General features: G+C 40.5%; 1 protein-coding gene across 1 annotated transcript; it reads left to right on the top strand.

The window, feature by feature from the left end:
* Positions 1 to 5,982: 5,982 nt before the first annotated feature.
* sytl5 (synaptotagmin-like 5) lies at positions 5,983 to 23,335 on the top strand (the record flags this gene model as incomplete). Its single annotated transcript, XM_080037766.1, has 17 exons — positions 5,983 to 6,253; positions 6,338 to 6,553; positions 8,905 to 9,017; positions 9,157 to 9,283; positions 10,141 to 10,263; positions 10,745 to 10,853; positions 11,036 to 11,165; positions 12,480 to 12,580; positions 13,201 to 13,296; positions 15,507 to 15,572; positions 17,142 to 17,320; positions 17,812 to 17,914; positions 18,016 to 18,177; positions 18,293 to 18,401; positions 21,939 to 22,077; positions 22,570 to 22,778; positions 23,187 to 23,335. The coding sequence occupies exons 1-17, from the start codon at positions 6,135 to 6,137 to the stop codon at positions 23,333 to 23,335; spliced, it is 2,250 nt and encodes a 749-aa protein (XP_079893892.1). The 5' UTR covers positions 5,983 to 6,134.
* Positions 23,336 to 25,225: the final 1,890 nt, after the last annotated feature.

A 25,225-nucleotide genomic window follows, 5' to 3' on the forward strand; every position in this document is an offset into this window, starting at 1 on the left:
TTTGTGGCCAGATGTCCCCCGTAGGGTATTAAGACTCAAAGAAAAAACGCTCCATTATTAGTTTGACCGGCATGAATTTTGGTGGAAATTATGAAAACCTTCTCCACACTGTGTTTGGATAAAGCAGTGAGTCACCGTGCTTTCCTCTGAGCTACATTATTAGTGCAGAGCTGAAAAGGGAGTGCATTTCCTCTGCTCAGAACTTTAACTGTCTCCTTGCTCATGTTTACTCACGACAGAGAGAACGGCAGCAGTAATGTGTGCTCTGTGTGCTCAGGGAGGGCCGCGCAAGGACACCGCGCCTACTGCAGCACACAACTCTGTGATATTGTTATTATGCATTCTTAGCATGACTACACTGCTATAGAGGCTCAGGTAAATATTAGATCATTGACTTTACTAATGTGTGCCAAGGACGTAGGGAGTATCGTGTTATGATCTGCATTTTGGAGTTCCTGCTTTTAATACACTCATTTGCCAATTTATTCGATACACGTTATGAAACCTAACACAGCTAAATATGATTATACAATATTCTTGTTGTTTAAAAAAAATCAAAAATTATCATTTAGATTTTGAAACGCATTTACGTGATAGGGATCAAGTTAGACTTAATAGTCCATGGGTCAGTGATGTCTTTCACTCAACTTTTGACTCAAAAGCTAGAGGGGCAGCTATTTTGGTTAATAAAAGAGTACATTTTACCGCTTCTAAGATCATAGCTGATAAGAATGGGAGATATATGATTGTCGCAGGCCTTCTATACCAGAATCCGGTTTTATTAGTAAACATTTATGCTCCAAAATTTGCCACCCTGCCTTTCTTAGACATCCATCTTTTAATTCTTGCTGGGGACCTGAACTGTGTTATGAATCCAACACTGGACCGCTCTAATCCCCATACTCTCAACCAATCTTCCATGTCTAAATCAATTTCTGATTTTATGCTCCAAAATGGGTTTGTAGATCCTTGGAGATTTCATAATCCCCAAACTAAAGCATATTCTTTTTTCTCCCAAATCCATCAATCCTATTCCCGCATTGATTATTTTTTTGTTGATGGTTCCCTGGTCTCCAACGTGACCTTCTCCGAGTATCATTCAATTGTTATATCTGATCATGCTCCTCTTATTCTCAATATACAACTTTCAGGCCAACCTCGTTTCTCCTCACCCTGGAGGTTTAAAGCTCCCATATTATACACTTTTCAGTACTATTATACACCATATTATATGGTCTTAGTGGTCCCTAATACGTTTTTCTTTAATTGTTTGCTGAAAAAAACTTTCAGATAATTTATTGTACTATGCTGATGTTCAGCTAATCTCACAATGGCCTATTTAAAAAAAAATAGCTGCAGCTCCCCTCGTAAATATACAATCTTTGAGCTCCCCCCGCCCCCTGTCCGGAAGGGAAGCCAGATACGCCTCGCCCTCTGTCTGTCAGGGCCGTGGACCAATAAGAAATAGGGGTGTGGGCTGCACAGTGGAAGCTTCTGGCTTTCCAGTTTGTGAGGTCAGAAACGAGGAGAATTCTGACTGGAGTATATTGGGGGGGAGGGGGGGGGGGTTTCAGAAAGGGGGAGAGTGAGAAAAGGAGAGATTGTTATTTAAAAAAAATATTTTGGCAGTCTCTAGGCACACCGTGGACCCATGGATATGTTAGAACACATTTAAAAAGTGCATTTAGCATAATATGTGACCTTTAACACTCTGCTTCTGTCTGATGATGCATTCAACACCTTTATATTGTCCTCAATTGATGACTTTATAACTATTAACAAAGATGACTCTGTCTCTTACTCATTATTATGGGAGTCGCTCAAAGCCTATTTGCGTGGTCAAATTATTTCTTACTCAGCTCATCGCAATAAAACCCGTAAGGCCAGGCTAAATTAACTCCTAATTAAAATCCGGGATATTGATGGACAAAATGCTATTAACCCATCCCAGAGTTTAGTGAAACAGAGATTTGATCTACAGGCAGAGTTGGACCTCCTTACAACAAGCGACGCTAAGCGACTTTTAGTACGTTCTCGTACTACTTATTATGAGCATGGTGATAAGCCGAGTAGACTCCTGGCTCATCAATTGAAACGTCAAACTACTTCTCGATTAATTCCACAAATTAAAGATTCTAAAAATATCTGAGATTTATGACAAACTCATGGCTCTGGAAAACAATTCCGCTGTCAAAAGCAAAAATGCTTGGGAGCGTGAGCTTGGGGTAAATTTTACAGATCAATGGTGGGATAAGGCTGTGCATAGTATACGCTCATCTTCTCCTTGTGCCAGGCTGCAGCTTATACAGTTTAAAGTGTTACATAGAGTCCATTTTAGCAAATCCAGACTATCGGAAATGTATCGAAATGTTGTGGACCAGTGGCATCTGTCACATTGGACCAATGTGACAGATGCCACGCCTCCTCTTGTAACTTGAGTCATATGTTTTTTTACTGTCCCAGACTAAACAGATTCTGGAATGACTTTTTTATGACCATGACAAAGGTTCTAGGAGCCCAACTTAAAACAGACCCCTTTATTGCAATATTCGGAACCCCATCTCAACAACCCCATATCACAGCCTTACAATCAGAAACATTAGCCTTTACTTTCCTTCTGGCAAGACGCCGTATTTTACTGATGTGGAAATCCCCCAATCCCCCATCAATTCAAATCTGGCTCCAAGATGTTATGTTTTTTTTTAAATTCGAGAAAATTAAATTAACAGTGAAAGGCTGCACTAACAAATTCACAAAAAAATGGTCTTCTTTTATAAATTATTTAAATTCTCTATCAACCCTGGCCTAGTCTGGCATGACCACTTCCGCCAGCGTCTATTCGCTTGCGTCGAAAAGCAACGCAGCCCCATGCGCAGCCCTGACGCAGCCCCCTCCTTTTCCGGTTGCTGGCTTTCCCCTATTGTGATCCAATTCGCTCACTGTCAACCCGTGTGCTTATGTGCAGCGCTCTCTCTCACACACACACACAGGGTGTGGGAAGTCACATTATTGTAGACAGAAATAAAGTGTGGCGATACTTCGGCGGTCCGGGACGTATCCTAGCTTAGCCTAGCTGTCCAACTTCATTGTACAACTACCCCCGGGCAGAAATACCCTCATAAACTCTGGAAAATGAAGCGTGGGGGTTTGAATTGAGCACCGGACCTTATAACCAGCTAGATTAAGATCCGCCGTTCCCTTTCTTTGGTGAATTAGGGACTAAGCAGCGGTGTTTTAGCGACGGGGAAAGATTCCAACGGCTTCCACTATCACCTAGCAACTTACGGCTACTTGCTGCAGTTGGTGTAGCGCTCACAACGTCAAAACCCTGTTCTGCCTGTAAACAGACGGACTACGGCTCTGACTACAGCGATAGGAGGTGGTGACATAAGTTCTCGAATGCTATAAATTCTACTCGACCGCCGTAGCCGTCCTCTCAACCGCCGATGATAATGTTACCAGAGATAACACTACGTGGCAAGTTAACTCCGGTTAAAGGGACACTGTGTAATGTGACATCATCAAGAAAGTTCTAGAAAGTTCTAGAATGCAACGCTCCCTGGGTAACCCCTCCCCTTTCGAATAATAACAGAAGCTACAGTGGCCTTCAAGGACAAGAACAATTCTAAATTTTAAACAATGCACCTGACATTCCAAAAACATGGATTCCTCCATACGACATGCCCGCTCAATGGACAAAATGTAACATTCATTTTTGTAATTCTCTGCTCAGGAGGATAATTAAGATTATTGGCAGAGGTGATTTTACACCAATGAGGACATATTTATGAATGACGATATTGATTTTAGCTAATGACTTACTTAAAATGTTACACAGTGTCCCTTTAAGTTATCCCGTGAGCTCCTCGGGGGCTAAAGTGTATGGTGTCTTGACATGCTGGTTAGAAAGCAACACACTATGTATATTCCTTTTGTCTTTAATAGTTTTTGTGTGGCGTTTGCGGGTTTAGCCATTTCTCTGACAGTCTCTGGGCGTGAAGACGTTCCATCAAAATAAGTCCCCCCCCGGCACTATTTTGCAGGACACCGCTGCTGCTTCCCGGGGTTAGCCCCGCCCTAGATGATTGTGATTGGTTTAAACAAATACAAACAGGCTAGCCCAGTTTCCCCCGGTTTCCCCACCCGAATAGACGGCTCTAAACAGAGTACTTCCAGACCATACTATTTGCTGTAGTTTGGTCTGGCTTCGCGAGACTAACCCTGGCCCAAAACTTTTTCTTTTTTCTTTTAACTGTTTATTTGTGTTCCTTACGTTATTTAGTCGCTGCTTGTTTTTTTTGTTTTTTGTTTTTGTTTTGTCTTTTATGGAACTTTTCATGCCAATTTGTTTGCATTTTTGTGTAAACGCTTGTTTTTGTTTTTTGTGTGAAAAATGAAAAAAGCCAAAAAAAAAAAAATATATATATATGAACTTGGTGTTTAGCATTGATCCCAAAGCACCACTGTGCATTAATGCTGTCTCACAGAGTGGCTGCTGGGGCTAGACTCTCAAATTTGTTCCAAAAGAAGGCGCAGTAAGTGCATAATTGAGGAAGGCTGTGTTTAGCAGTCTGAATCTTTGAAATGAAAAGTATCTATGAATCAAGTCATTCTATCCCCCGCAGCTGCAGCTCATCTTAAAATGCTATAATCACCGAGGTCACCGTAGGCCTTTGGTTTCAAATGAAGCGCAGATGATTCCTGCTGCTTCGTTAGTGGTAATTCATGTAAAATGAAGGGAAGAGGTAGCAGAAGAAAGGACGAGGATGAAAGAGACAGTGATGAATAAGGACTGTAGGAGGCTGGTGTGGCCTTATGCAGATCCTTCCACCCAACTTAATTTGTATTTCTCCTATCAACTTAAATTATACAAACAGACCGAATTTTGTTCTTCTCCTCAGTGACGCATTTAATCCAGTATTCATTTTCCTGGTTGCTTTTATTAACTGCGTTGGAAGCTATTTTTGTGCAAATCAGGTTATTCACAGCAATTTCCTTGATCAGGCACTGCAGCTACATTGAGAATCGTGTCTGTGTCTGTGCGTGTGTGCGTGAGTGCGCATGTGTTCATGTTAAGCATTGGAATCTCATAAATTCTCTTAGAAACAGAAGAAATCAGGGCCAATTAGCATTTCCACAGCACAGTTAAGACTGACATTTTCCCTGCGGACCATTTATCATAATCAAGGCGCCCATAGCTCATATCTTGTTCGGCCCCTGACTCCTCCTGTCCATGAGTCTTTGTCTTAAATACTGAACTCTAAACGATGAGTGTGTGTGCGCACACAGGGGATAACATCAGTCAAATGCTCTACTTGTGCACAGTAATGTTTTGAGCTCAAGGCTGACATTAGCATTGCATTTGGATGTTTGGCAGAAAATAATTTACTTTTTTCATTAATTTCATTATGTTTGCATGCTTACATTTGCTACTTACCACTGGGTACAGTCGATGAGAGACTGAATGTGAATTGGGGATCGGAACATTTTTGATCTTGGATAGATGGATGGATTGATATATAGTTAGAGGAGTTTATTTTACCCTTAAGGGATCATAGCATCATGAATATTTTAACCAAATTTGTCAATCCATTTGTCAATCCAATCAAGTCTGTATCAACGTGTTGAATCAAATAAAAAAATTAAAGTTATGTTGGCGTGCAGGTGTGCAGATAATTAGTCTTGTGAATTTCAGGGACAGATAGAGCCTTGCTAATAGAAGTTGAGAAATAAGGATGATGTGTCCTGGCTTGGAGCCAAATTGGGAGGTTGTTAAGCTGCTTCGGAGCTGTCATTTTCTACCAATTAATTTGGACTCCCTTTTTTATCCTAAAGGAACCAGTGTATTATTTTAATTAATGCTTTTTACACTGTCCAAAGGATGAACATATTTTCCAGGACTTCTACTGCCAACCCATGTATTTTTTCTGACTTACCTGAGTTACCTTCTGTCTGTTTGACCTCATCTAGGTTTCCCAAGAGTGGTCCCCTCCTGTCATCTTCCCCAAGAAGAGGAAAGGGAAATAACTGAAAGAGGAGCGAGTTGCAACATAATGTAGTTCTTTCTTACTTCCTGCGTATGCAACATATTTGCTCGGTTGATTTTGGTGGGAGTGTAGTAGTCTGAGGGACCAATGGAGCAGGCTGTGGAGGATCTGAACCTCTCCTATCTGCTGGAACATGAGAGGGAGATGATTCTGAAGGTGCTGCAGAAAGACGAGAAACTCAGGAAACGAGAGGAGAAGAGGATACGGTGAGGATTTCCGCATGGCCCGTTTGACCCCATGACTCAGATGTTCTATGTTAATAAACCTTCCATGTTTTTCTCCTCCTACAGGAAGCTGAAGAATGAGCTTTTGGAGATCAAACGGAAAGGTTCCCGTCGGCACCAGGAGCTGGGGGAGAGACAGTGTGCCCGCTGCCTTAAGGCTTTAGGGCTGATCTTCGAGCGCGGAGAGCTCTGCGAGGATTGTCAGCTGCGTGTCTGCTGCGACTGCAGTGTTAAAACTCCAGAAACACGGCAGTGGAGGTGCAATGTTTGTGCCAAGATAACGTAAGTGTGATGCCTGCAGGGACGAAAAAGAACAGGAATTACATGTTAAACAACACCACATGAGTGTCTGTAAGGGTCTCACATATTTCGGAGCTGTGATCTTCCTGGAAGGCATAAAGGAATAATCCACCCAAACCCCCCCCCAAAAAAGCCTCCTACTAGCACTGAAGATGTTTTAAACAGTTGAAATGTTGGCATTTAGTAGCAGGAATAGGACAAGTGTAACTGCTGTAAAATATCTGGGTTTGTTTGCATTTAGGTGAGCTGGTTCCAAGGTAACGTAATGTAATGTTTCCAAAATCAAAGAAAATATCAGCTATAATGACAGGTCAAAATGTCTGCCTTCAAAAAGGTATTTTTATTTTGGATGTCAAATAGCCAAATGTGTTTTGTTTTTATTGTCATATACTGTTTATATATGTGTACGTATTAGTGATGTCCCAGGAGATTTTGTCTTTCGAGACCTCATTATCTGAGACAGCGTAGAATTATGAGACTGAGACCCCCAGAAAGTTCTATTGAGACCAGTCTTGCTTTTACAAATCTTTCCATTGCTGTTCAAACAATGGCTTGTTGTGAGTGTTGTGCAACTGGAAAGCCTGTTAAGTTCTTACCACAACCTAAAACTCAGCCTTAAGCTTTCTACCAGTTCATGACTGTTTAAGACTCAACAATCAGTGCATGCTGATGGAAACAACCTTAACACTTTGTTAGTCTAGTCTTTGTAGTTTGCTGCTAATTTGGTTTATCCCAAGTTTGAGCTGCTGAATCACTGTATTTTTTTGCATTTTGTGATTTAGGTATTTATTCTTGCATTATGATATGTTTGGAAAACACAATATAAAAAATGTAGTTATTGTTAAATTATTAGGAACTAACCAAATAATTGCTGATAATCATCAGGGTTTTGGTGTCTGCCCAAAGCTAAAATTAATCTGCAAAATATCAGACTGAAACATAAGCAGGAAAGTAGTCCCATCAATCAGTTTTTTCATCCAGGGGTCCACTGCAGTACTGCAGCTCCACAGACTCATTGATTTCGGTCTTACATTTCATTCACAACCATCTTGAATATATCTTTTCAACTTCTTTGGGAAGTGATATAAGGTATAAAACACAGACTTACCAATGCTTTTGTTTCAGGCCTCTGGATTTATGTAAATCCTTAAATCCATCCTGTTCCTGCTGCTTATCCATGTCCAGGCTGTGTTTAATAATTAATCACTAATATATTTAGAAATGATTGGTATATATACAGCTTTGAAATACTATATGACAATAATGTGATTGGTAAATAACTATGTCCTGTCATCAGCACTGGTTTTCATTGATATCATTAATACTTTGCCCGGTGTGATCGTGAAACAGGTGTTAAACTCCATTCTATGTTATATTTAGAAGGTCATAAAAAGTCTTGAAGCAAACTTTGTGAAACCTGCAGAAAGAGTTTTTAGGTGGATTTTTCATTGGAAAGAAAAAAAAACACATGATGTATGTTGAAGCCAAGGCCGGCGGTTGCCAGGGGCCAGGGTGGGCCGTGCCCACTCAATCAATTATTTTTATTTTTTTTGGTGGAGGTCCAGACCCACTATCGGACGGACCTGTTCATTCGCTGTCCAAGAAAATGTAAAATTAAATTCAGACAATTAATTAATACTAAAGAATATACCATTACCATGCATTGCTTCTAATTGTATTATTGGGTGGGCAGGACAGCCTGCCTCCATGTTACCCACCTGCTTATAGTAGTCACTGGTCAGCAGAGCCGGCCCGAGGCATAAGCGAAATGAGTGGTTGCTTAGGGTCCCGACTGCCAGGGGGTCCCGACTGCCAGGGGGCCTTAATTTTCCTCTCAAAGTGCACCAGATTCATGCATTTCACTTTAAAAAGGTAAAATAAAATCTCCCGGGCCCCCCTAGCAGGGTCGTGACCTCGGGTGGCTACTACTTTCACCCAGCTGGACATCGGAGGCAATAGTGGAAAGACTATATATCTATATAGTGTGTATAGTATATAGCTCTGGACTACCACCATACAGGTTGCCCAGTCCGAAAGCTTTCTCTTCAATCAGCTCAGGCTGCCTACAGTTAATACTGCGATAAAAAAAACATGCAAGAATCAAATCTCCCACACAGCAACACTCAAAGTTTATTTGCATATTGTGTTCTACACAATTCACAGTAAATGTGCCAAAAAGCAGACGCAGAGCTCTGCGCGCGCTCGCATCTTCGGTCTCTCTGCCCAGTGTGCCCACCTAAAATTTCTACAGGCCCACCCTAATCTAACTGTCTAGAACCGGGCCTGGTTGAGGCCATGTATTCCCCAGTAACAGGTGGACGGTGTGTTTGCAGGGAGCTGAAGGTGGTGACAGGAGAGTGGTTCCTGGAGGAGCGGTCCAAGCGCTTTGAGCAGGGCGTGCCGGGCAGCGACGTGATCAAACAGACAATCCTGAGCAGCCCGCCCGGTGAGTTTCTCCACTAATCTTCTGCAAACTGTACAGCTGGTATATCAAGCCATAATGATAATGTGAGAATAGTGTGTTGGTGGTGCTGGGTAAAGTAATGTTGGATATGTGCTAAAATCTTGCTGTTTTTGATCATAAGTCCCAGACGCTAAGTCTACAGAAAACGTCTCGTCTGATTCGGAGAGATCCAGCACACCAAAATCCAGCACCCCAAAATCCAACCGAAGTGGAATACGCAATGTCGTGGACGGTGCCAGGAGGAAAGGGTAATTATTGGAGAAAAAGAAGCACAAGTTATGTAAATGCGAACACTAACAAATTCTGACTTTGATGGGGTTTATTCAATTAATTACACAACACGAAAATTTGGATTTTATGCGGTAGGACTCTTCATCTCCAACAACCACATTTGAAGGAGATCTGCACTGTGTTGAGGACTCACCTCAATACAAAGGCATTAGAAAATGCCAAGTGGTTGCTTATTTGATTAGATTTTATTTCCAGAGAACCTGAATGCATTTTAAAACACATTTAGTAAAGCAACACAGCAGTAATCTGATTGTGCCTGGCTAGCATCACTTGTCTTCTGGGCTGTACTGTTTAATGGGGCCTGAAGGCATCACGTGATTCAGACAAAGAAACCATACAGACAAATTCTAGTAGTAGTGAACCATAAAGATTCTCATGGTAGCGCAAGAGGAAAAGTCAGAAAATAATCAAAATCAGAAGGCTTCATCCTTTCAAGTTTGTGAAGGCTTGTAGCAAACGGAGTACCAATCAATCAAGTTGATGTTGAGATGTTTCAGTCAGGACCAAAGTGGTTGACAAACCAACCAAAACCCCCTTTATCAAGGCTGGTCAGCATGGCTTAAAAATCATGATGTGCATCGTGGCTAATCATATTTGTATCCTGTTAACTGACAAAAAGAGAAACAAACAGGACGGAAAGCAACCTATTTAGAAGAAATAATGAATCAAAATAATTGTGTTAATGTACCATGGTCTAGAGTGAATTCCTGTAGTGGAGCGACAAGATGATGACTGAATATCTCCTATATACAGTAGGTAACATACTCTCTGTGTTTGTGTCTGTGCATGTGTACGTGTGTTTGTGTGTGTGTAGAAAGATGAAGATGGACAAAAAAGGCAGCCGAACCACCTTGAAGCCAGAGAACGGATCTGTTACCGATGGAGATGCTCAAAGCATACGAAGTGTTCGCTCTTCTCTGAGTCCACGTTCAAACAGGTGTGTCCATCCCCCACACTATATAAATAGTAAACTGTACCATGGGATGTCAGTTTCCTATCATACCTCACATTGACACTCCAGAGCTCTATAATATACTGTAGACTTTTATTTTTTGAATTTTTAGCAATGAGGTTAAACTGGGTTATATTTCTTTTGAAGAGTGAGGATTTCCAGGCGTCAAAGCTACAAAGCATGTCAGTGACCATATAAAAGAAACAAGCCTCAAAGAACAAGTGAGAAGGCAATGACAGTTGAAAGCTCAGTCAAATTAAATTATATATTAAAGTGTTAGTAAAATTTGATGAAATATTTTAAGCATTATGCAGCCCTAAAATTTGAGCAGGTTATTTCCCACAAGTGTTACACAAGTATCTAAGACTTGAATCAATATTTAATTCACAAGGAAGGATTAAAGGATCATGTCATGGGTGTTCTTCTTGTTGATCTTGACCTAGTTTTCCTTTTTGTTGTTTTCAAGGGGCGGTGCTGTTGCTTCAGAGTCCTCAGGGATGCCCACAGTACCCAACAACCTGCGCTCCCAAACTCTGGACAGATTGTCTACTTCCAGCGAAAACCGGAGGGTCAGGGTCAGCAACTGACACACACACACACACACACACACACACACACACACACACACACACACACACACACACACACACACACACACACACACACACACACACACAGTGATACAATGGGGACAAATATCTGAATTATAAAGTCATTTTAAACAGCTTTGGGTGTGTCTGTTTGTGTTTGCATGCAGCCTGACGGAGCGGAGAGCGTTGCCAGTTTACAGTCTGGCGATATTGGATCTGAGAAAAAAGCTCTTGGCCATAATAGGACGAATTCGGGGACTCCGACCATATCCGTGTCCAAGGCCTCGGGATCATCAGGTATCTCCACTACAACTCACACACCTATTTCAGTTTTTATTTATTTATTTACTCCAGATTGAAGGACATGACTCCTCCTGTTGTTGTTTTAAAACCTCAGAGCTCACACACTACATTTGCGATATCTTAATTTAAAGTTTCAAGATGAATGTAGTGCAGCAGTATCACATCAAAGCTGATGGTAGAAAGTGTGCTGAAAGTCTGGAGGTCTGCAAAAAAATTCCCCAACTCTGACTGTTAAGTAAAAGCACAAACTTACTCACAACTTGTGTCAGGTTCAACCTACCCTCATGTCACTGTCTGCTACTTCTTTTTTTAAGGATCATCTCCTCTTTGTCTCCCCTGTATATCTGATCCACCGCTTGAAGCTGCTAAGGAGAGAGTGGAGATTTTTAAAGTGGCTCAGATTAGCGTTGTTAGCCTTCAAAGAGCTGCTGATTGAGGATGTCCACTCACTCCCACAGATGTGTCAGACCATATTTAGACCATATATCCAGGATTACATAAACTGAAGATGTAGCCATTTTGTTTTGTGGCAGCGTGTTTCCAGTTTTAGGATATATTTTTTAAGATCCTAGTACCTTTGATCGTTGTATTCATAGGCTTTTCATCTGTGTGGATATGCTCCAAAGATACAGTTTGCCCCCCGTCCCCCGAGGAGTCTTCACACCCTCAGATTTTGATACTCACTTGTGCTGCAGTTTGGAAGCTTATGCAAAACTTCTCACTTCTTTGAACTCCTAAGGGATTTAAAAATCTAAATTATCTTCCCTGTTTTTGCCTGTTCATCTACAGTATGTATGTTACATTCAAATGAACATTTACTTAAATGTTTTGGGAAAGACACCCATTTTGATCTATATCAATCTCATCTCTGGATCTGACTGTATGTTTACATGGAGCTAGAGCTGGTGACTAATAATAAGAATTGTACGTATAATTTCTTACAGTGTACAGAGAGTTTTTTTTTGCCATTTTGAAACAAAACTAAAACACAAGAGCAAAAGTGTGAACTGCTCCTTTAAATCATCAGCTTTCTTTGCTGATTGCTCTCAGTTTACCCTTTTTATGCAAAGCTTTCTTGTGCATTGAAGATTCTTTAGTGTTATATGGAGAGTTCATTTACACACATTTTTCCAAGCAGAAGCCATGGTGTAATCATTAGTTACCCTCTCTTGCACTGACTGCTTCTCTGCCGCAGTCTTTTGCCTCCTTGGTGCCTCACTCCCTTCAAACAGCATCTTTGAAACTAAACTTTTGAACTCTCTCTCTCTCCTCTGTATCCCCCTCTCTTCTCCTCCCTTCCTGCAGCAGATCACAGTCGCTCAGAGATGGACCTGACACTTCCCGGATCTGAACCCATTGACGACACGTTCAGCCTCAGGAGCCGCTCCATTCCCGGCTTTAATGAATCAGTGAGCAACTCATCACACACTCTTAAAATTCAAGCAGTGTCTGTTTTGATCATTCGGTCCATACATCTTTTTAATCTGTCTACATACTATACTGTATGCTAATGAACTCCACGTGATACTTTAATGCCCCATATGTGAATGTTAATTTCACTTCAGAACTCACTTCAAAGAGCCTATACAGGCGTCAGAATGGCTGTAGGCTGAAAACAGGTGGAGCATCAGATGTTCAGTATAGTAAAGAGGTGCGGTGCGTTGTCTCTGCGCTCATTGAGTCATTTGCATTCAAAGAGCTTCACAGAAAAACCCAGCCTCAGACTCTCATATAACTTACTCATTCATTCATGATCAAGGGATTCCTGTGAGCATGAATAGAAGAGTTTGTAAGTTTACTTTGCAATGGCATAGCGATTTTCTATTATCTTATTCCAGAAAGGTGAGTAGTAAACATATTACCACACTCTGTCCTGACTCTGTCATATTGAATTTATGGGCGCTGTCTTCATCCACCCACACACACACAGAGCTGCTGTGTTGAAAACTGTGCAACATACAAATACGCTTTGGCCAGCCTCCCGGATACCATCTCCCCTTTGATTAAATCTGAGCGCTCTCATCCGCAGGAGTTTTCTGACGAGGATACTGGGGAAGATGTGGATGCTGCGATGTCGGCCCACGGCGTGAGTGCCAGCGGCCGCGTCAGCGCCGCAGTTTCAACGGTAACGCCCGTGTTGGAGCTTGCACAAACACAACAAAATTAAAAAACACACATTCTGAGAAGTCCTGTGTGCTCACATACAGTACAAACAATAACTTGCACATTCTGTATACAGACGTCATGCACTCACCCTGGCCTCATGAGTCTGTCAAGTGTGTATAGTGTTTCTATTGTTGACTGACTGTGTAAACATAGTGTGAGCTTCAGGGCCAAGGGACAAAGCTTGTCACATTTAATTTCTTCACGCAGCATTTGTGTTACAAACACCCTCCGCACACTTAGGAAGCCTGCTGCATTTGAACAAACTAACATCACTTTTAGTGTTATAATGAAAGGGTTAGGGTTATGTGTATTACATATACTACATGTGCAGATGATACACATTAATAGTGTATTGTTGTATACATGTTGTGTTTTTTGGTCTGTATAAAGTTTTTGAAAATGTCTTGTTAGATTGTTTTGAAACTTTCTATCTTTTATCATATTATATATAGTCACATAGCCAAAGTAACCAAAAACATATTTTCTCACATTGTTGCAATGTACATAGGAGCTTAGAAGAATACTATTTATGAAGCTCAAAGCAATAAGAAAATACATTTAATGCTGCGCTGATCCTATTTTCTTTTTATATCCGCAATAGTTTAATTGACTGTGTGTATTGTGAAGGGTGCGACTCGTTGTAGTGCATCCACAGATTATTATTGCCCAACTCTGCTATTTCTCTCAGCTCCAAAAGTCTTTTAGCATCTCTAAGCTAAGGTCCGCAACGTTACTGTTTTGGTTCCCTCTCTTCTCATGAACAATAGCGACAACAATTATCCGAAGACATGGAACATAAAAGCAATACTATCAGTGTGGGTAAATGTAACATTACTTCTACTTTTCTACATTCATTTCCCACATTTACACTTCAGTAAAGCCACATACTATTTTCCTCTGAACACCCTTGTGACCAACTGAGTCGTAGATATTGAAATGGCCTGAATAATTGGCTTGTCTCCTGACTCGTGTGCCTGCGTGTGTGTGTGTGTGTGTGTGTGCGTGTGCGTGTGCGTGTGTTGATTGGTTGTGGTTGTGTTTGTGGACATGTGAAAGCGGCTGCATAGGTAATAAGGCGAGACAGACGTCCTGCCTGTCTGACATTTATCGTGTCGTCTCCTAAATGAGCAACAGCCTTCACTGAGCCGTCGTGTGAATAGCAGTGGAAGGAGGTGATGAGGGACATTATGCTGAGAGTCTAGTCTGTCATTAACGGCGAGCCACTGGCCCACTGTTACATTGTTGATTCACAACACGGAGGGCTTTGGTGGATCATGAAAACACCACTGAAGTAGTATAAGTGCCATCTTTTGACAGTGCAATTTTTATTGTAGGTTAGATAGTGATTAGGTCTATTAAATTAATTCAGTTTTACTGAATATTTCAAAAGGAGCAACACATATAACCTCAGTTTCAGGTTTATTAGGTTAGGTCAGTTGATTGCAGTGTAATACAGTCCTGTGATTAAAAAAACAAAACCTTTTAAAAGGTTAGAATCGTTATAGAGAGCTATTGATTTCACTTTATGATCCCTTTGCAGGGTGTGATTTGTGATGCTGTATTATAGCATTATAGCATTTTACAGAGAGTCTTTCTATTATTTAGCCTTCCATTCATTGTTATAAATCAGCTGTTCAAAATAATTACACCTGAAAGGTACAGTGATTAAAGATTTTTTTCTAAGGGTTTAAGAATATTTTCAATCACAATTATCTTGAGCTGGATAATCGTCACATTACATTTTAATATTATCCCATGCCTAATGTAAAAACTACGAATGTTTGTACCACAGCTCTTAGTTATTATAATGTGTGTGTGTGTGTCTGTGTGTCCGCGTCCGTGTCCAGTGCCTCCATGTCGATTTCACAGATGAATCCAGATGAGTTGTAATCTCTGTGGTTTCATCTGATAATCACCATGGTAACAGTGTGTAATGTGCTTTCTGGCTGTGCTGCTGTCAACTGGGTTTTTCTGCAGCTCCTCCTCTGGGGCCTAGGCCGGAGGGGGGGGGGGGGGGGGCGGGGGTCTGGGTCTGTGCTCAGGGTCTGCTGCCTCTATCACTAACATCAAAGAGCTCAGATCTCTCCTCTCTTCCTCTTCTTCTTCCCTTCTTCCTTGCCCTCCCCGTTTTGATCTCTCTGTCTCTTAAACTCAAATCGGACACTATAGTGCTCCACTCCCGTCTCAGAGAGAAGGTGGGGGCATCTCAATATCCCTGACTCGGATGCTGAGACTGTAAGTCGTCCCAATTCTATGCTTGTGCATGCGTTTACAGTCACCATTAAGTCATAGAACACATGAAGCACAAAAACATACGTATTACACGCAGTAGTGTGTACAGAGCAGTTGTATTCTACATATCTTTACTATGTGTGTGTCTGTGTTCATGCTTCGCCTTTTTATTGTGATTATGGCAACAGCTGTTTTCCATTAAGTCTAAGCTCCTCGTATTAAGCTAGTCATCTCTCACACCGGCTCCCTGCAGGAAATAAATGAGGTAGACTTTCCGTTCGTTAGAAGAAGCACAGTGTGCAGCTGTTTCAACACTGGCTTCTTTAATTCAGCGCTCTTGAGACAGTCGTATTATTATTATGGAGTGGATTATTCCAGGCACATCCTATCAAGTGTTAACACGCAATGACCTGCTGTGGTTGTAATTAGTTTAAGTCTTTTGTTCATGAAATAGGTTTTTGCAGCAGTACAATTTAAGGGGGTGGGGGGCAAAATCTGGACTTTAAGCTCTTTAGTTTGTTGTGAAAGACAGCCAGACACACAGGTCAAAACACTTGCTGTTCAATAACAATTTGCAGTGTTCACTAATCTAACACTGGATTTTCACCCTTTGGAGTTTTGTATTTATTTATTACAGTGCATTTCCTTATTCTTCTCTTATACATTCATGGTCCTTATATCTAATCTGCCTATCATTTGAGATTTCAGATTCTCAATTATGAAGATTTCATGCTTTTCTGTTCTCTATGATAGTAAGTTAAATATCTTTTGGGTTTAGGACTGTTGATGCTCAGACCTTTCCAAACTCTCAAAGATGCGTTCTAAGTGTCTTCTAAGAAAAATGTATCATCCACTACCCTCATTATTACTGTCTACACCCAGTAACCGAGGTAATATCGAATTTATGGACACAATACAAACTGCAAACATGTGACACGAACATCAACCTAACGGTGAATCTTCATCTAGAATTATTGGATATTGGTCAAATATTTAAACTTTTTTTAAAACCTTCATTGATCTTCCCTGAGATAAGTGCTGTCCCTCATGAAGGCCCTCTTCATATCTCATATACAGTATTAGAGTGCCCTGATCTCCTCTGTACCGTATGTCTAGATGGCCTATGCATCTTTGTAGTCTACATATACGTAGTAGTATTTCAACTTCTTCAATGGCCGCAGTGGCAATTTTGAATGTCTGATCTTGAGGTTTTGTATGCCCCTGTAAAGCACTTTGAATGGCCTTGTGTCTGAATTGTGCTATATAAATAAAGTTGCCTTGCCTTGCCTTAACATTACCCGGTGTTGCTTGCCACATATGTTATTCAATTCAAGTTCACAAAGGGACTGTGACTGTTTCATTTCTGCCATGTTTCATCATCCCTGTGTAAAGCTTTATTCACTGTTGTTGTTGTTTTCATCCTCCCCCGAGTCTCTTTCACGCTTTTATACCTTTTTAAATGTTTCTCTTTCGTTTTTCTTTCAAAACCTCTTCAACTCCTCCATTAACCTCCCCCCTCTCTCTCTCTCTTCTCCCCCTCTCTCTCTCTTATCTCCTCTGTGTGCCTAACAGAGTAGCATAAACAGCATGATGAGCATGTACAGTGAGACCGGTGACTATGGCAACGCCAGGGTCAGCGGCGAGATCCTGCTGAACATCAGCTACAGCTACAAAACTGGTGCTCTCAACGTCCTCGTCAAAGAGTGTCACAACCTGGCAACGGGAGATGAGAGGAAGCAACGCACGGACGCGTAAGAAATCTGACACACAAGCACACACACGTACATTATTTATGTCACTCTGGAGGACTTTACATAGACTTACATCGTTTTATTGAAGATTTAACCTTACGCTAACCTAAATCAGTGACACAAATATCAGGGACATGGCTTTTTTTCCCAAATTGCACAAGCCGTTCCCCAATCAATTGGTCTACTGTGTATCCCTGCAAGTCACTTTGGTCAGATCACATGTACACACACACGCGCGCGCACGCAGGCGCACACACACACACACACACACACACACACACACACACACACACACACACACACACACACACACACACACATTCACACACTGCTTAGAGATTGTCAGTTAATTTTACTCTTCAAAATATATTGTTATGATGAAAAAAAACTTGTATTAGTAGTATTAACTCAGGGGCCTTTGATATTTCCTATTTGTTGTTATGAACAAGGACAAACTGTCAGTCTGAGTCACTGTGTCTGTCTCCTGGCAGCTATGTGAAGACTTACCTACTGCCGGATATGTCACGACAGAGCAAGAGGAAGACCAGCATCAAGGCCAACAGCATTAATCCTGTGTTCAATGAGAATCTGAGGGTCAGTGGCTAAAAAAAAAAAGCTCAAGTTATTGATTCCTGGATATCGAGTCATCAGGCTTATGTTTTTTTTGTTTTGATTTTTCTCCCTGTGTTGTGTAGTATGTGATCAGCCACTCACAGCTGGAGACACGGACCCTGCAGGTCTCGGTGTGGCACCACGACCGTTTCGGACACAACAGCTTCTTGGGAGAGGTGGAGCTGACCTTTGACTCCTGGGAATTTGATTCCCAAATAGAGGAGTGGTACTCTCTGCAGTCCAAGGTATAGGAACCAGGATCTTTCTGACCTGTTGTCTTCTCCTTCCTCTTCATGGGACAAACACACACACACAAAGTCAAATGTTTGAGGGGCATTGTTGTGAATGACCTTTTTGCAGGTGGACGGCAACATAGACTCCACAATGCAGTATAAAGGAGAACTGACCGTGGTGTTGAAGTACATACCTGCAGAGAAGAACCTCACTCTGCCTCTGGACCAAGTACAAGGTACGTTCTATGTTTTTATGGCTGAACCACTCAATCAAATGGAAATGTTCTAGACGTCTTGTGGATCATTTTCCATTTATTTCCCTACCAGCATACTGTACTTGTTATATATGGAAACTTGTATAGCTTTACTGTGATTTGAAATCAACGTGTTGTGGGTTTTGGGGGTGTGGAATGGCTCAGTCCTAAGAAGCAGCCACAGGTTTGAATACGGCCTGTGGTCGTTCTCTGCCCCATTGCATCTCTGTCTCTTCAAACTGTCTAATAAAGCAAAAAAAATGCCAAACAATTATCATAATGAGGCTGCTTTTTCCTCCCAACTCAGTTATTTCTAAAATTAAACATTTCCCCCCTTCAAAAAAGTTGTTTATGCACTTTTTTTTTTGTAATTCACATATTTATTAAATGTTCACAGGTGGTCACATAGATACAGGGACATCTGATACAAATTCATAATACAAATTCATAATACAAAGTCATATTTCATGTTTCATGGCTTCCATATTATTGTTTTCATGGTGACATAAAAAATAAATAAAAATAGTAACAATAATAATAATAATAATAATAATAATAATAATAATAATAATAATAATAATAATAATAATAATAATAATAATAATAATAATAATAATAATAATAATAGAGAAAGAAAAAAGTAAAATAATAAGAAACATCTAGATACTTCCCCCATGTGGAGATAAGAGCCAATATTTATTCTCCTTTCTTCTCCCCTCAATGTGCCATGGTCAGACCCCACAAGCAAAAACAGGCCAATGACAAAAAAAAATAAATAAAAATAAATAAATAAATACATTTGTTACCATGGTCCGGTGATGTTAGCTGCCTTTGCAGTTGTGGCTGTATTAATTTGGGTCACTATCCACCTTTATGTGGTCCCAAAACCCTTCCCAAGAGGATACCCCCTCCCCCCAATTGTCACTTAATCGGTTCAACATGCATTCATAAGATACAGTTTCAGTCATTGCATTGGCCCATTCTTCAACTTGTGGGGCTTTTGGTATCTTCCAGTGTCTTAAAATAACACGGCAAGCCGTTACTATACCTACAATAATTACAGAAAAGTCACACTTCGATACGTTAGGTATTTGAGATTTGTCCCCTAATAGACAGAGCTCTGGGCTTAAAGGAATTTCTGAACCAAACCAATTGCTTAAAATGAAAATAATCTTAGTCCAGAGAGGCCTGACCATAGCACACTCCCAGATACAATGGAGAAAAGTACCAATTTCAGTTTTACATTTCCAGCATAGGTTATCATTCAATAGTTTCATTCTATGGAGTTTAGAAGGTGTATAATAGTATCTATGTAAAATCTTGTATTGTGTGAGCTTTCCCCTCGCCTCTCTCACATATTTACCACAATCAGCCAAAATATTTGCCCAGTTATCACACTTAATTTCTCCACCAATATCTCTCTGCCAAATCGATCTCATAATATTTGAATCATTACACATAGAAGCATTAGCAGTCTTGTAAAACTGGGAGGCTTTACATTTTTCTGGTGGTAGTTTCATATACTTCATGACATTATTATCAACCACACTGTATGGCTTGGAACTAATACAGCTCCGTATCTGCAAGTATTTCCAAAAATGATCCTTTCCCACCAGGTTAAATCGCTCTAAAAGTTCATTGTATGATAACAGCACTCCGTCCTCAAATAAATCGCTAATAGTACATACACCTCTGGAGTGCCACTGTTTCCAGTACACAGATGTTTTTCCAATGCGGACATCAGGGTTATGCCATAATGATGAATATTTTTGTACAGTATGTTTAAGTTTAAAGATTTTATGGACTTTAATCCACACATCCTTTAAATGTAAAAGTACGGGGTTTGTGATATTAGACCTTTTTTGAGATATAACCTCTATAGGATTGAAGGGTGAGCATATCTCCCTTTCAATATCCATCCAAGCTGCATTATTTTCTGTAACATGCCAATATCTTGCAATTTTAGCCATTTCAAAAGATAAATAATACAATCTCATGTCAGGAAGACCCAGCCCTCCATTTTCTTTATGCGAACATACTTTTCTCAGTTTAATTCGTGGCCTTTTCCCTTCCCATAGGAAGTGTTTTACTATATCATCTAATTGTCTAAATATAGTAGATGGTATTATAATTGGGAGCATCATAGTAACATAATTAAACTGCGGGGCTACCACCATTTTTATTATACTGACTTTTCCCCATAATGTGAGTCTGATCTTCTCCCACTTTTGAAAGTTAGTTTTGATCTTTTGGAGTAAAGGGTTAAAGTTCAACGTTACTATTTCCCCTATGTCCTGGGACAGTTTAATGCCAAGGTATTTCATCCCGTTATGTACCCATCTGAAGTTGTACTTCTCTACCATAAATGGAAAGCAGGACTTGGATAGGGGCATCGCTTCCGATTTAGTCCAGTTTATAGAATAACCTGAACATTTTGAAAAGGATTGGATTGTGTCCATCAAATATGATAAGGATGTTAGGGGGTCAGACACCACTGCTAAGATATCATCGGCATAAAGTAATAGTTTGTGTTCTTTATCTCCTCCCTTAACACCTTTTATTCCAGTGTGTGCCCTAATGGACACTGCTAATACCTCTAGGAAAATGATAAACAATAATGGGCTTAATGAGCATCCTTGACGTGTACCTCGGGTCAGATTAAAAAAGGGGGATACCGTTCCGTTGGTCATCACTGCTGCCTTCGGTTCTTTATACAACATTTTTACCCATTTAATAAAATTAGAGTCGAAGCCAAAATGGGATAGGGTGTGGAACAAAAATTGCCATTCCACCCTATCAAAGGCTTTCTCCGCATCAAGGGAGATGGCAGTAACTGGGGTGTTTTGAGATTGACTCGACCACATTAAATGTAACAAAAGCCTTATATTGTCAGTTGAGGTTCTATTTTTCATGAAACCAACTTGATTGGGATGAATAATACTAGGTAATACACATTGCAAGCGTGTGGCTAGGATTTTGGTCAGGATTTTACAGTCAATGCACTTTTGAATTTCCGATAATTTAATTCAGTCTCTAATTACTGCAGATGTAAGCAAAAGAAAAAAGACCTATGCTCTGAATCCATGCTCCATTCTGTGTGCTGACTTCTTAAAATAAACAAGAGTACTAGTTAACATCGTGTGTATTGTAACTCATCATATATCGCCTTATTCAGTAAAGCAGAACCAGAACATTAAATCGGAGTGGCTGTGATAAAATGGAAGAAAACTAGTACTTTTATTCTTTTCTCTTAGATGGACATTTTAGGTTTTTGATTTTTTTCTGGACCTCTCTATTATGTCATTTCTTTTTAACACATATATATATAACTGAATTTAGCTTAGTATATGTCATGAGTGTGTGTGCTTGGCTATGTATATATAAGATGCGTGTTTATGTGCCCGCACCTCAGCTTCGCTCATGTCAACAGAAAACTTGTATCTCAGGTGTTGCATAAACAAACCTTTACCTTCGAGCTGTATGTTGTTTATTCTTTGTCTCTGTCTGTCTGTCCCTTAGTGAAGAAAAGCTTCCTGAAAAGCAAGAAGGCGAGCAGCTTCACTCTTCCTAAAGGGGGCATGGTAGAGCTGCTCGTCAAAGGAGCCAAAAATCTGACTGCTGTCAAGTCTGGGGGCACTTCGGATCCTTTTGTGAAAGGGTAAGACGCATTTGAATGGTGACCAGCCAGACTGAGGCACAGTTTTAAAGTTTTGTAAAATGAATAAGAATCTTAGTTTGTGTGATGAACAAAACCGTATAAACAACTTTAATTACTCTCTAAGTTGAAATAATATATCTTTAAATAGCCGCTTTTGAAAGCACACATATCCTGCCCATTTGTAGTGATTTTGTCTGTCAATAGGAGTTATTACTTTCTTGATTTTCTTTTTATTGATTTGGTGTCTTTTTGAAGTCCCTTGATTGACATTCCAACAACAAAAGTGTACATTAGGTGCACCTTGGCCTGTTTAGTAATGATACTAAGAAGCTAACCTTTCGACTATAGCGGTCCGGTAGGTAGATTCTGCTGGAGGTATGTGCAACCCCTGGCCACCCTTCTGAGCCCACCCTGGGCTCATTTTATAAGGTATGATTTTGAAAAGCACATCCCTGAGCATTGTAAAGTAAAGTTGTCATTACTTTCTCTCAGATACCTCCTCCCTGACAGCAACAAGTCAACCAAGCACAAGACGGTGGTGGATCGACGCACCGTGAACCCGCAGTGGAACCACACCTTTACCTACTGCGGCCTGCAGGCAGGAGACCTGGAGAACGTCTGCCTGGAGCTCACTGTGTGGGACAAAGAGGCCCTCGCCAGCAATGTCTTCCTGGGGGGAGTCAGGCTCGGAGCTGGCACAGGTGCGAGTAAAAAAATTAAAAAAAAGTCTCTGCTTGCATTTTGTTAGTATGTGCGACATTACAGTATAGCATTTCCACATATTTTCTTTTTTTTCTTCTTCTATGAGGTCTTGAAAGTCTTTCTTGGAATTTCAAATAAGGTGATTAAAACCTCTGAAGCGTTCAGTTCTCAAGTATCTTGTAAAAACTGGTTGCATAACTGGAATACAAAGATCTTTAGGTGCTCAAATTAGAATGTGTAGTGTTTATAATTACACAATGATAAAAACTTAATTCCAATTATAATAATCGTGAAGAAGTTGCCTCTAAATATCACTTCAACTATTGTTAATGCGCGTCAGGGCTTTAATGTCGTTCCAACAATGTTAAATCAAATGTTTACGTGTTTGTCTCTTTTCTCCCCTCAAGGCACTAGCTACGGGAACGAGGTGGACTGGATGGATTCGTACGGGGAGGAACAGAGGCTGTGGAAACGCATGATGGAGAACCCAGAGGTCCCGCAGGAGTGCACTCTGATGCTGCGCTCCAGCATGGCAAGCAGCAAGTGCAACACATGAGCGGTGGGAGAGGAGAGAGAGAGAGAAAGAGAGAGAGAGAGAGAGAGAGAAGGAAAAAAATAAAACATTGAAGGACTCAGACGGCCATAAAGGAACAGAGACTGTCATTCTACTGGCTTCCTCCTTAGCCTCAATGTGAAGCTCTGTTCAGATCCCTTCTCCTGTCCAGAACAGCCAGTCATGCCTTACACTCTCATCCCCCACACACACACCCATGCCCTAATCTTGACCAAGCACTGCTGTTTACTACTTTATATGAATGAAAAAAAACATCTGTTATGTTTGACTTGCTGTTCCTACTGAAGAAGCACGCGGTGTGACTCCCGATGTGTTGTCCCTCGTCTGTTTGATTCATGAACCAGAGTCATATTTGCATGTGGTTACAGATGGACACCCTGTGTAAGGCATTAAGATGCACTGATTCATAATGTAAAGACTTAGACATTCCATTTGTAAGCAACCAAACTACATCCTGGTCTCAAGCACAAGCTCATGCTGACATCCATCCCCTTTTAAAAAAGGCTTTGTGCAGTGGTGGAAAGTGTCATATAGTTCTTGTACTTGGACTTGACTATTATAACTACTATAAGAACAGTTACAATTATTTTAGTAAAATTATAACAGTAGTACAAACGGTATGATTTATGTGGAAGGATCATCTCCTTTTTATGTCAATAGGGTTTTTATTTTAAATGTTCAATCTCTTTACTTACAAGCTTTCGTTAAAATGGAGGGAACATTTTATCAAAGTAAAATTAAGTATACTCCAATAGGCTACTGTGTTATTGTTAACAAAGTTCTATTTAGGGTTGAAGTATAAATACTGATTTTAAAATATACTCAAAAAACGTTTGGTTGGCCCAACACTAGGTCTAGATAGAAATCTCTCAACAACTTTTTGATGGATTGTTTTTAAAATGTGTGCAGACATTCATGGCGCCCAGATGATGAATCCCTTGATATTTTGTAACCTGTCACACAAAGTTTACCCGTAATGGTTCCTAGTCAATTTTCTAAGATCTGACTTCTGTTCTAGTGCCAAAACTTGTGTTTCCTCACACGACAGAAATATCTCAACTAGCTGTTGGATGGATAAACATGATAACCATCAACTCTCACCTTCCAAAAAGGTACAAGTTCTTGAAAAATGTACATGCAGTAACAAGAGCACTTGTAGTTGAGCTAACTTTCCACTTCTTCAACAATGGAGACACTAGTTAAGAGTAGCGTTGATGTAAATTTACATAGCACTGTATCAGTGTGAAACTGCATGGTATTAGATGAGGCAGAGGTAGAAGAACAAAAAGGTTGTATTAAGCACTGAAAAAGACATCACTTTAAACTGGCGTGGTTTTAGGTGTGTTCCCAGGAGCCCAGACACGGGGGCTGTGTGAAAGAGTGAGTCAGCACCGAGGCGCGCTGCCCTCAACTCACGGGGAGCCTAATAATGAGTCAGCTACAGTCTCCTTGTCCCCGTAGCCCCGGGCCGAAATAACCACCATCCTGAGATTAATCACACTATTCACAAAGACATTTCTCGAGGGGGGGGGGGGAAAAAAATCATATGGAATGCCAATTATGTCTGCTTATCCTTGGCAACTCTCTGCTCTTAAAACTCCAAGAGGGAAACCGTTTCTCACTGCACAAGTAGGGCCTATAGTAATAATACACATTGTTTACTGTACAAAAATATTTTAGATGCGGCTCGTGCAATACCTGAATACTAAAGAAACTCTTGATGTATGGCATGTACTATCTCTGTTGTGTCCGGTTTCCAAGCATCAAACTCACTGTATTCAATCCTACTTTGTCCTAAATGTGTTAACAAGAATATTTTCAAATAAACACATCTTTCCATACACTGACTGTTTATTAATTAATTTATGTTTA

Source organism: Ammodytes marinus, assembly GCF_949987685.1.
Source record: "Ammodytes marinus genome assembly, chromosome: 12".
NCBI lineage: Eukaryota > Metazoa > Chordata > Actinopteri > Uranoscopiformes > Ammodytidae > Ammodytes > Ammodytes marinus.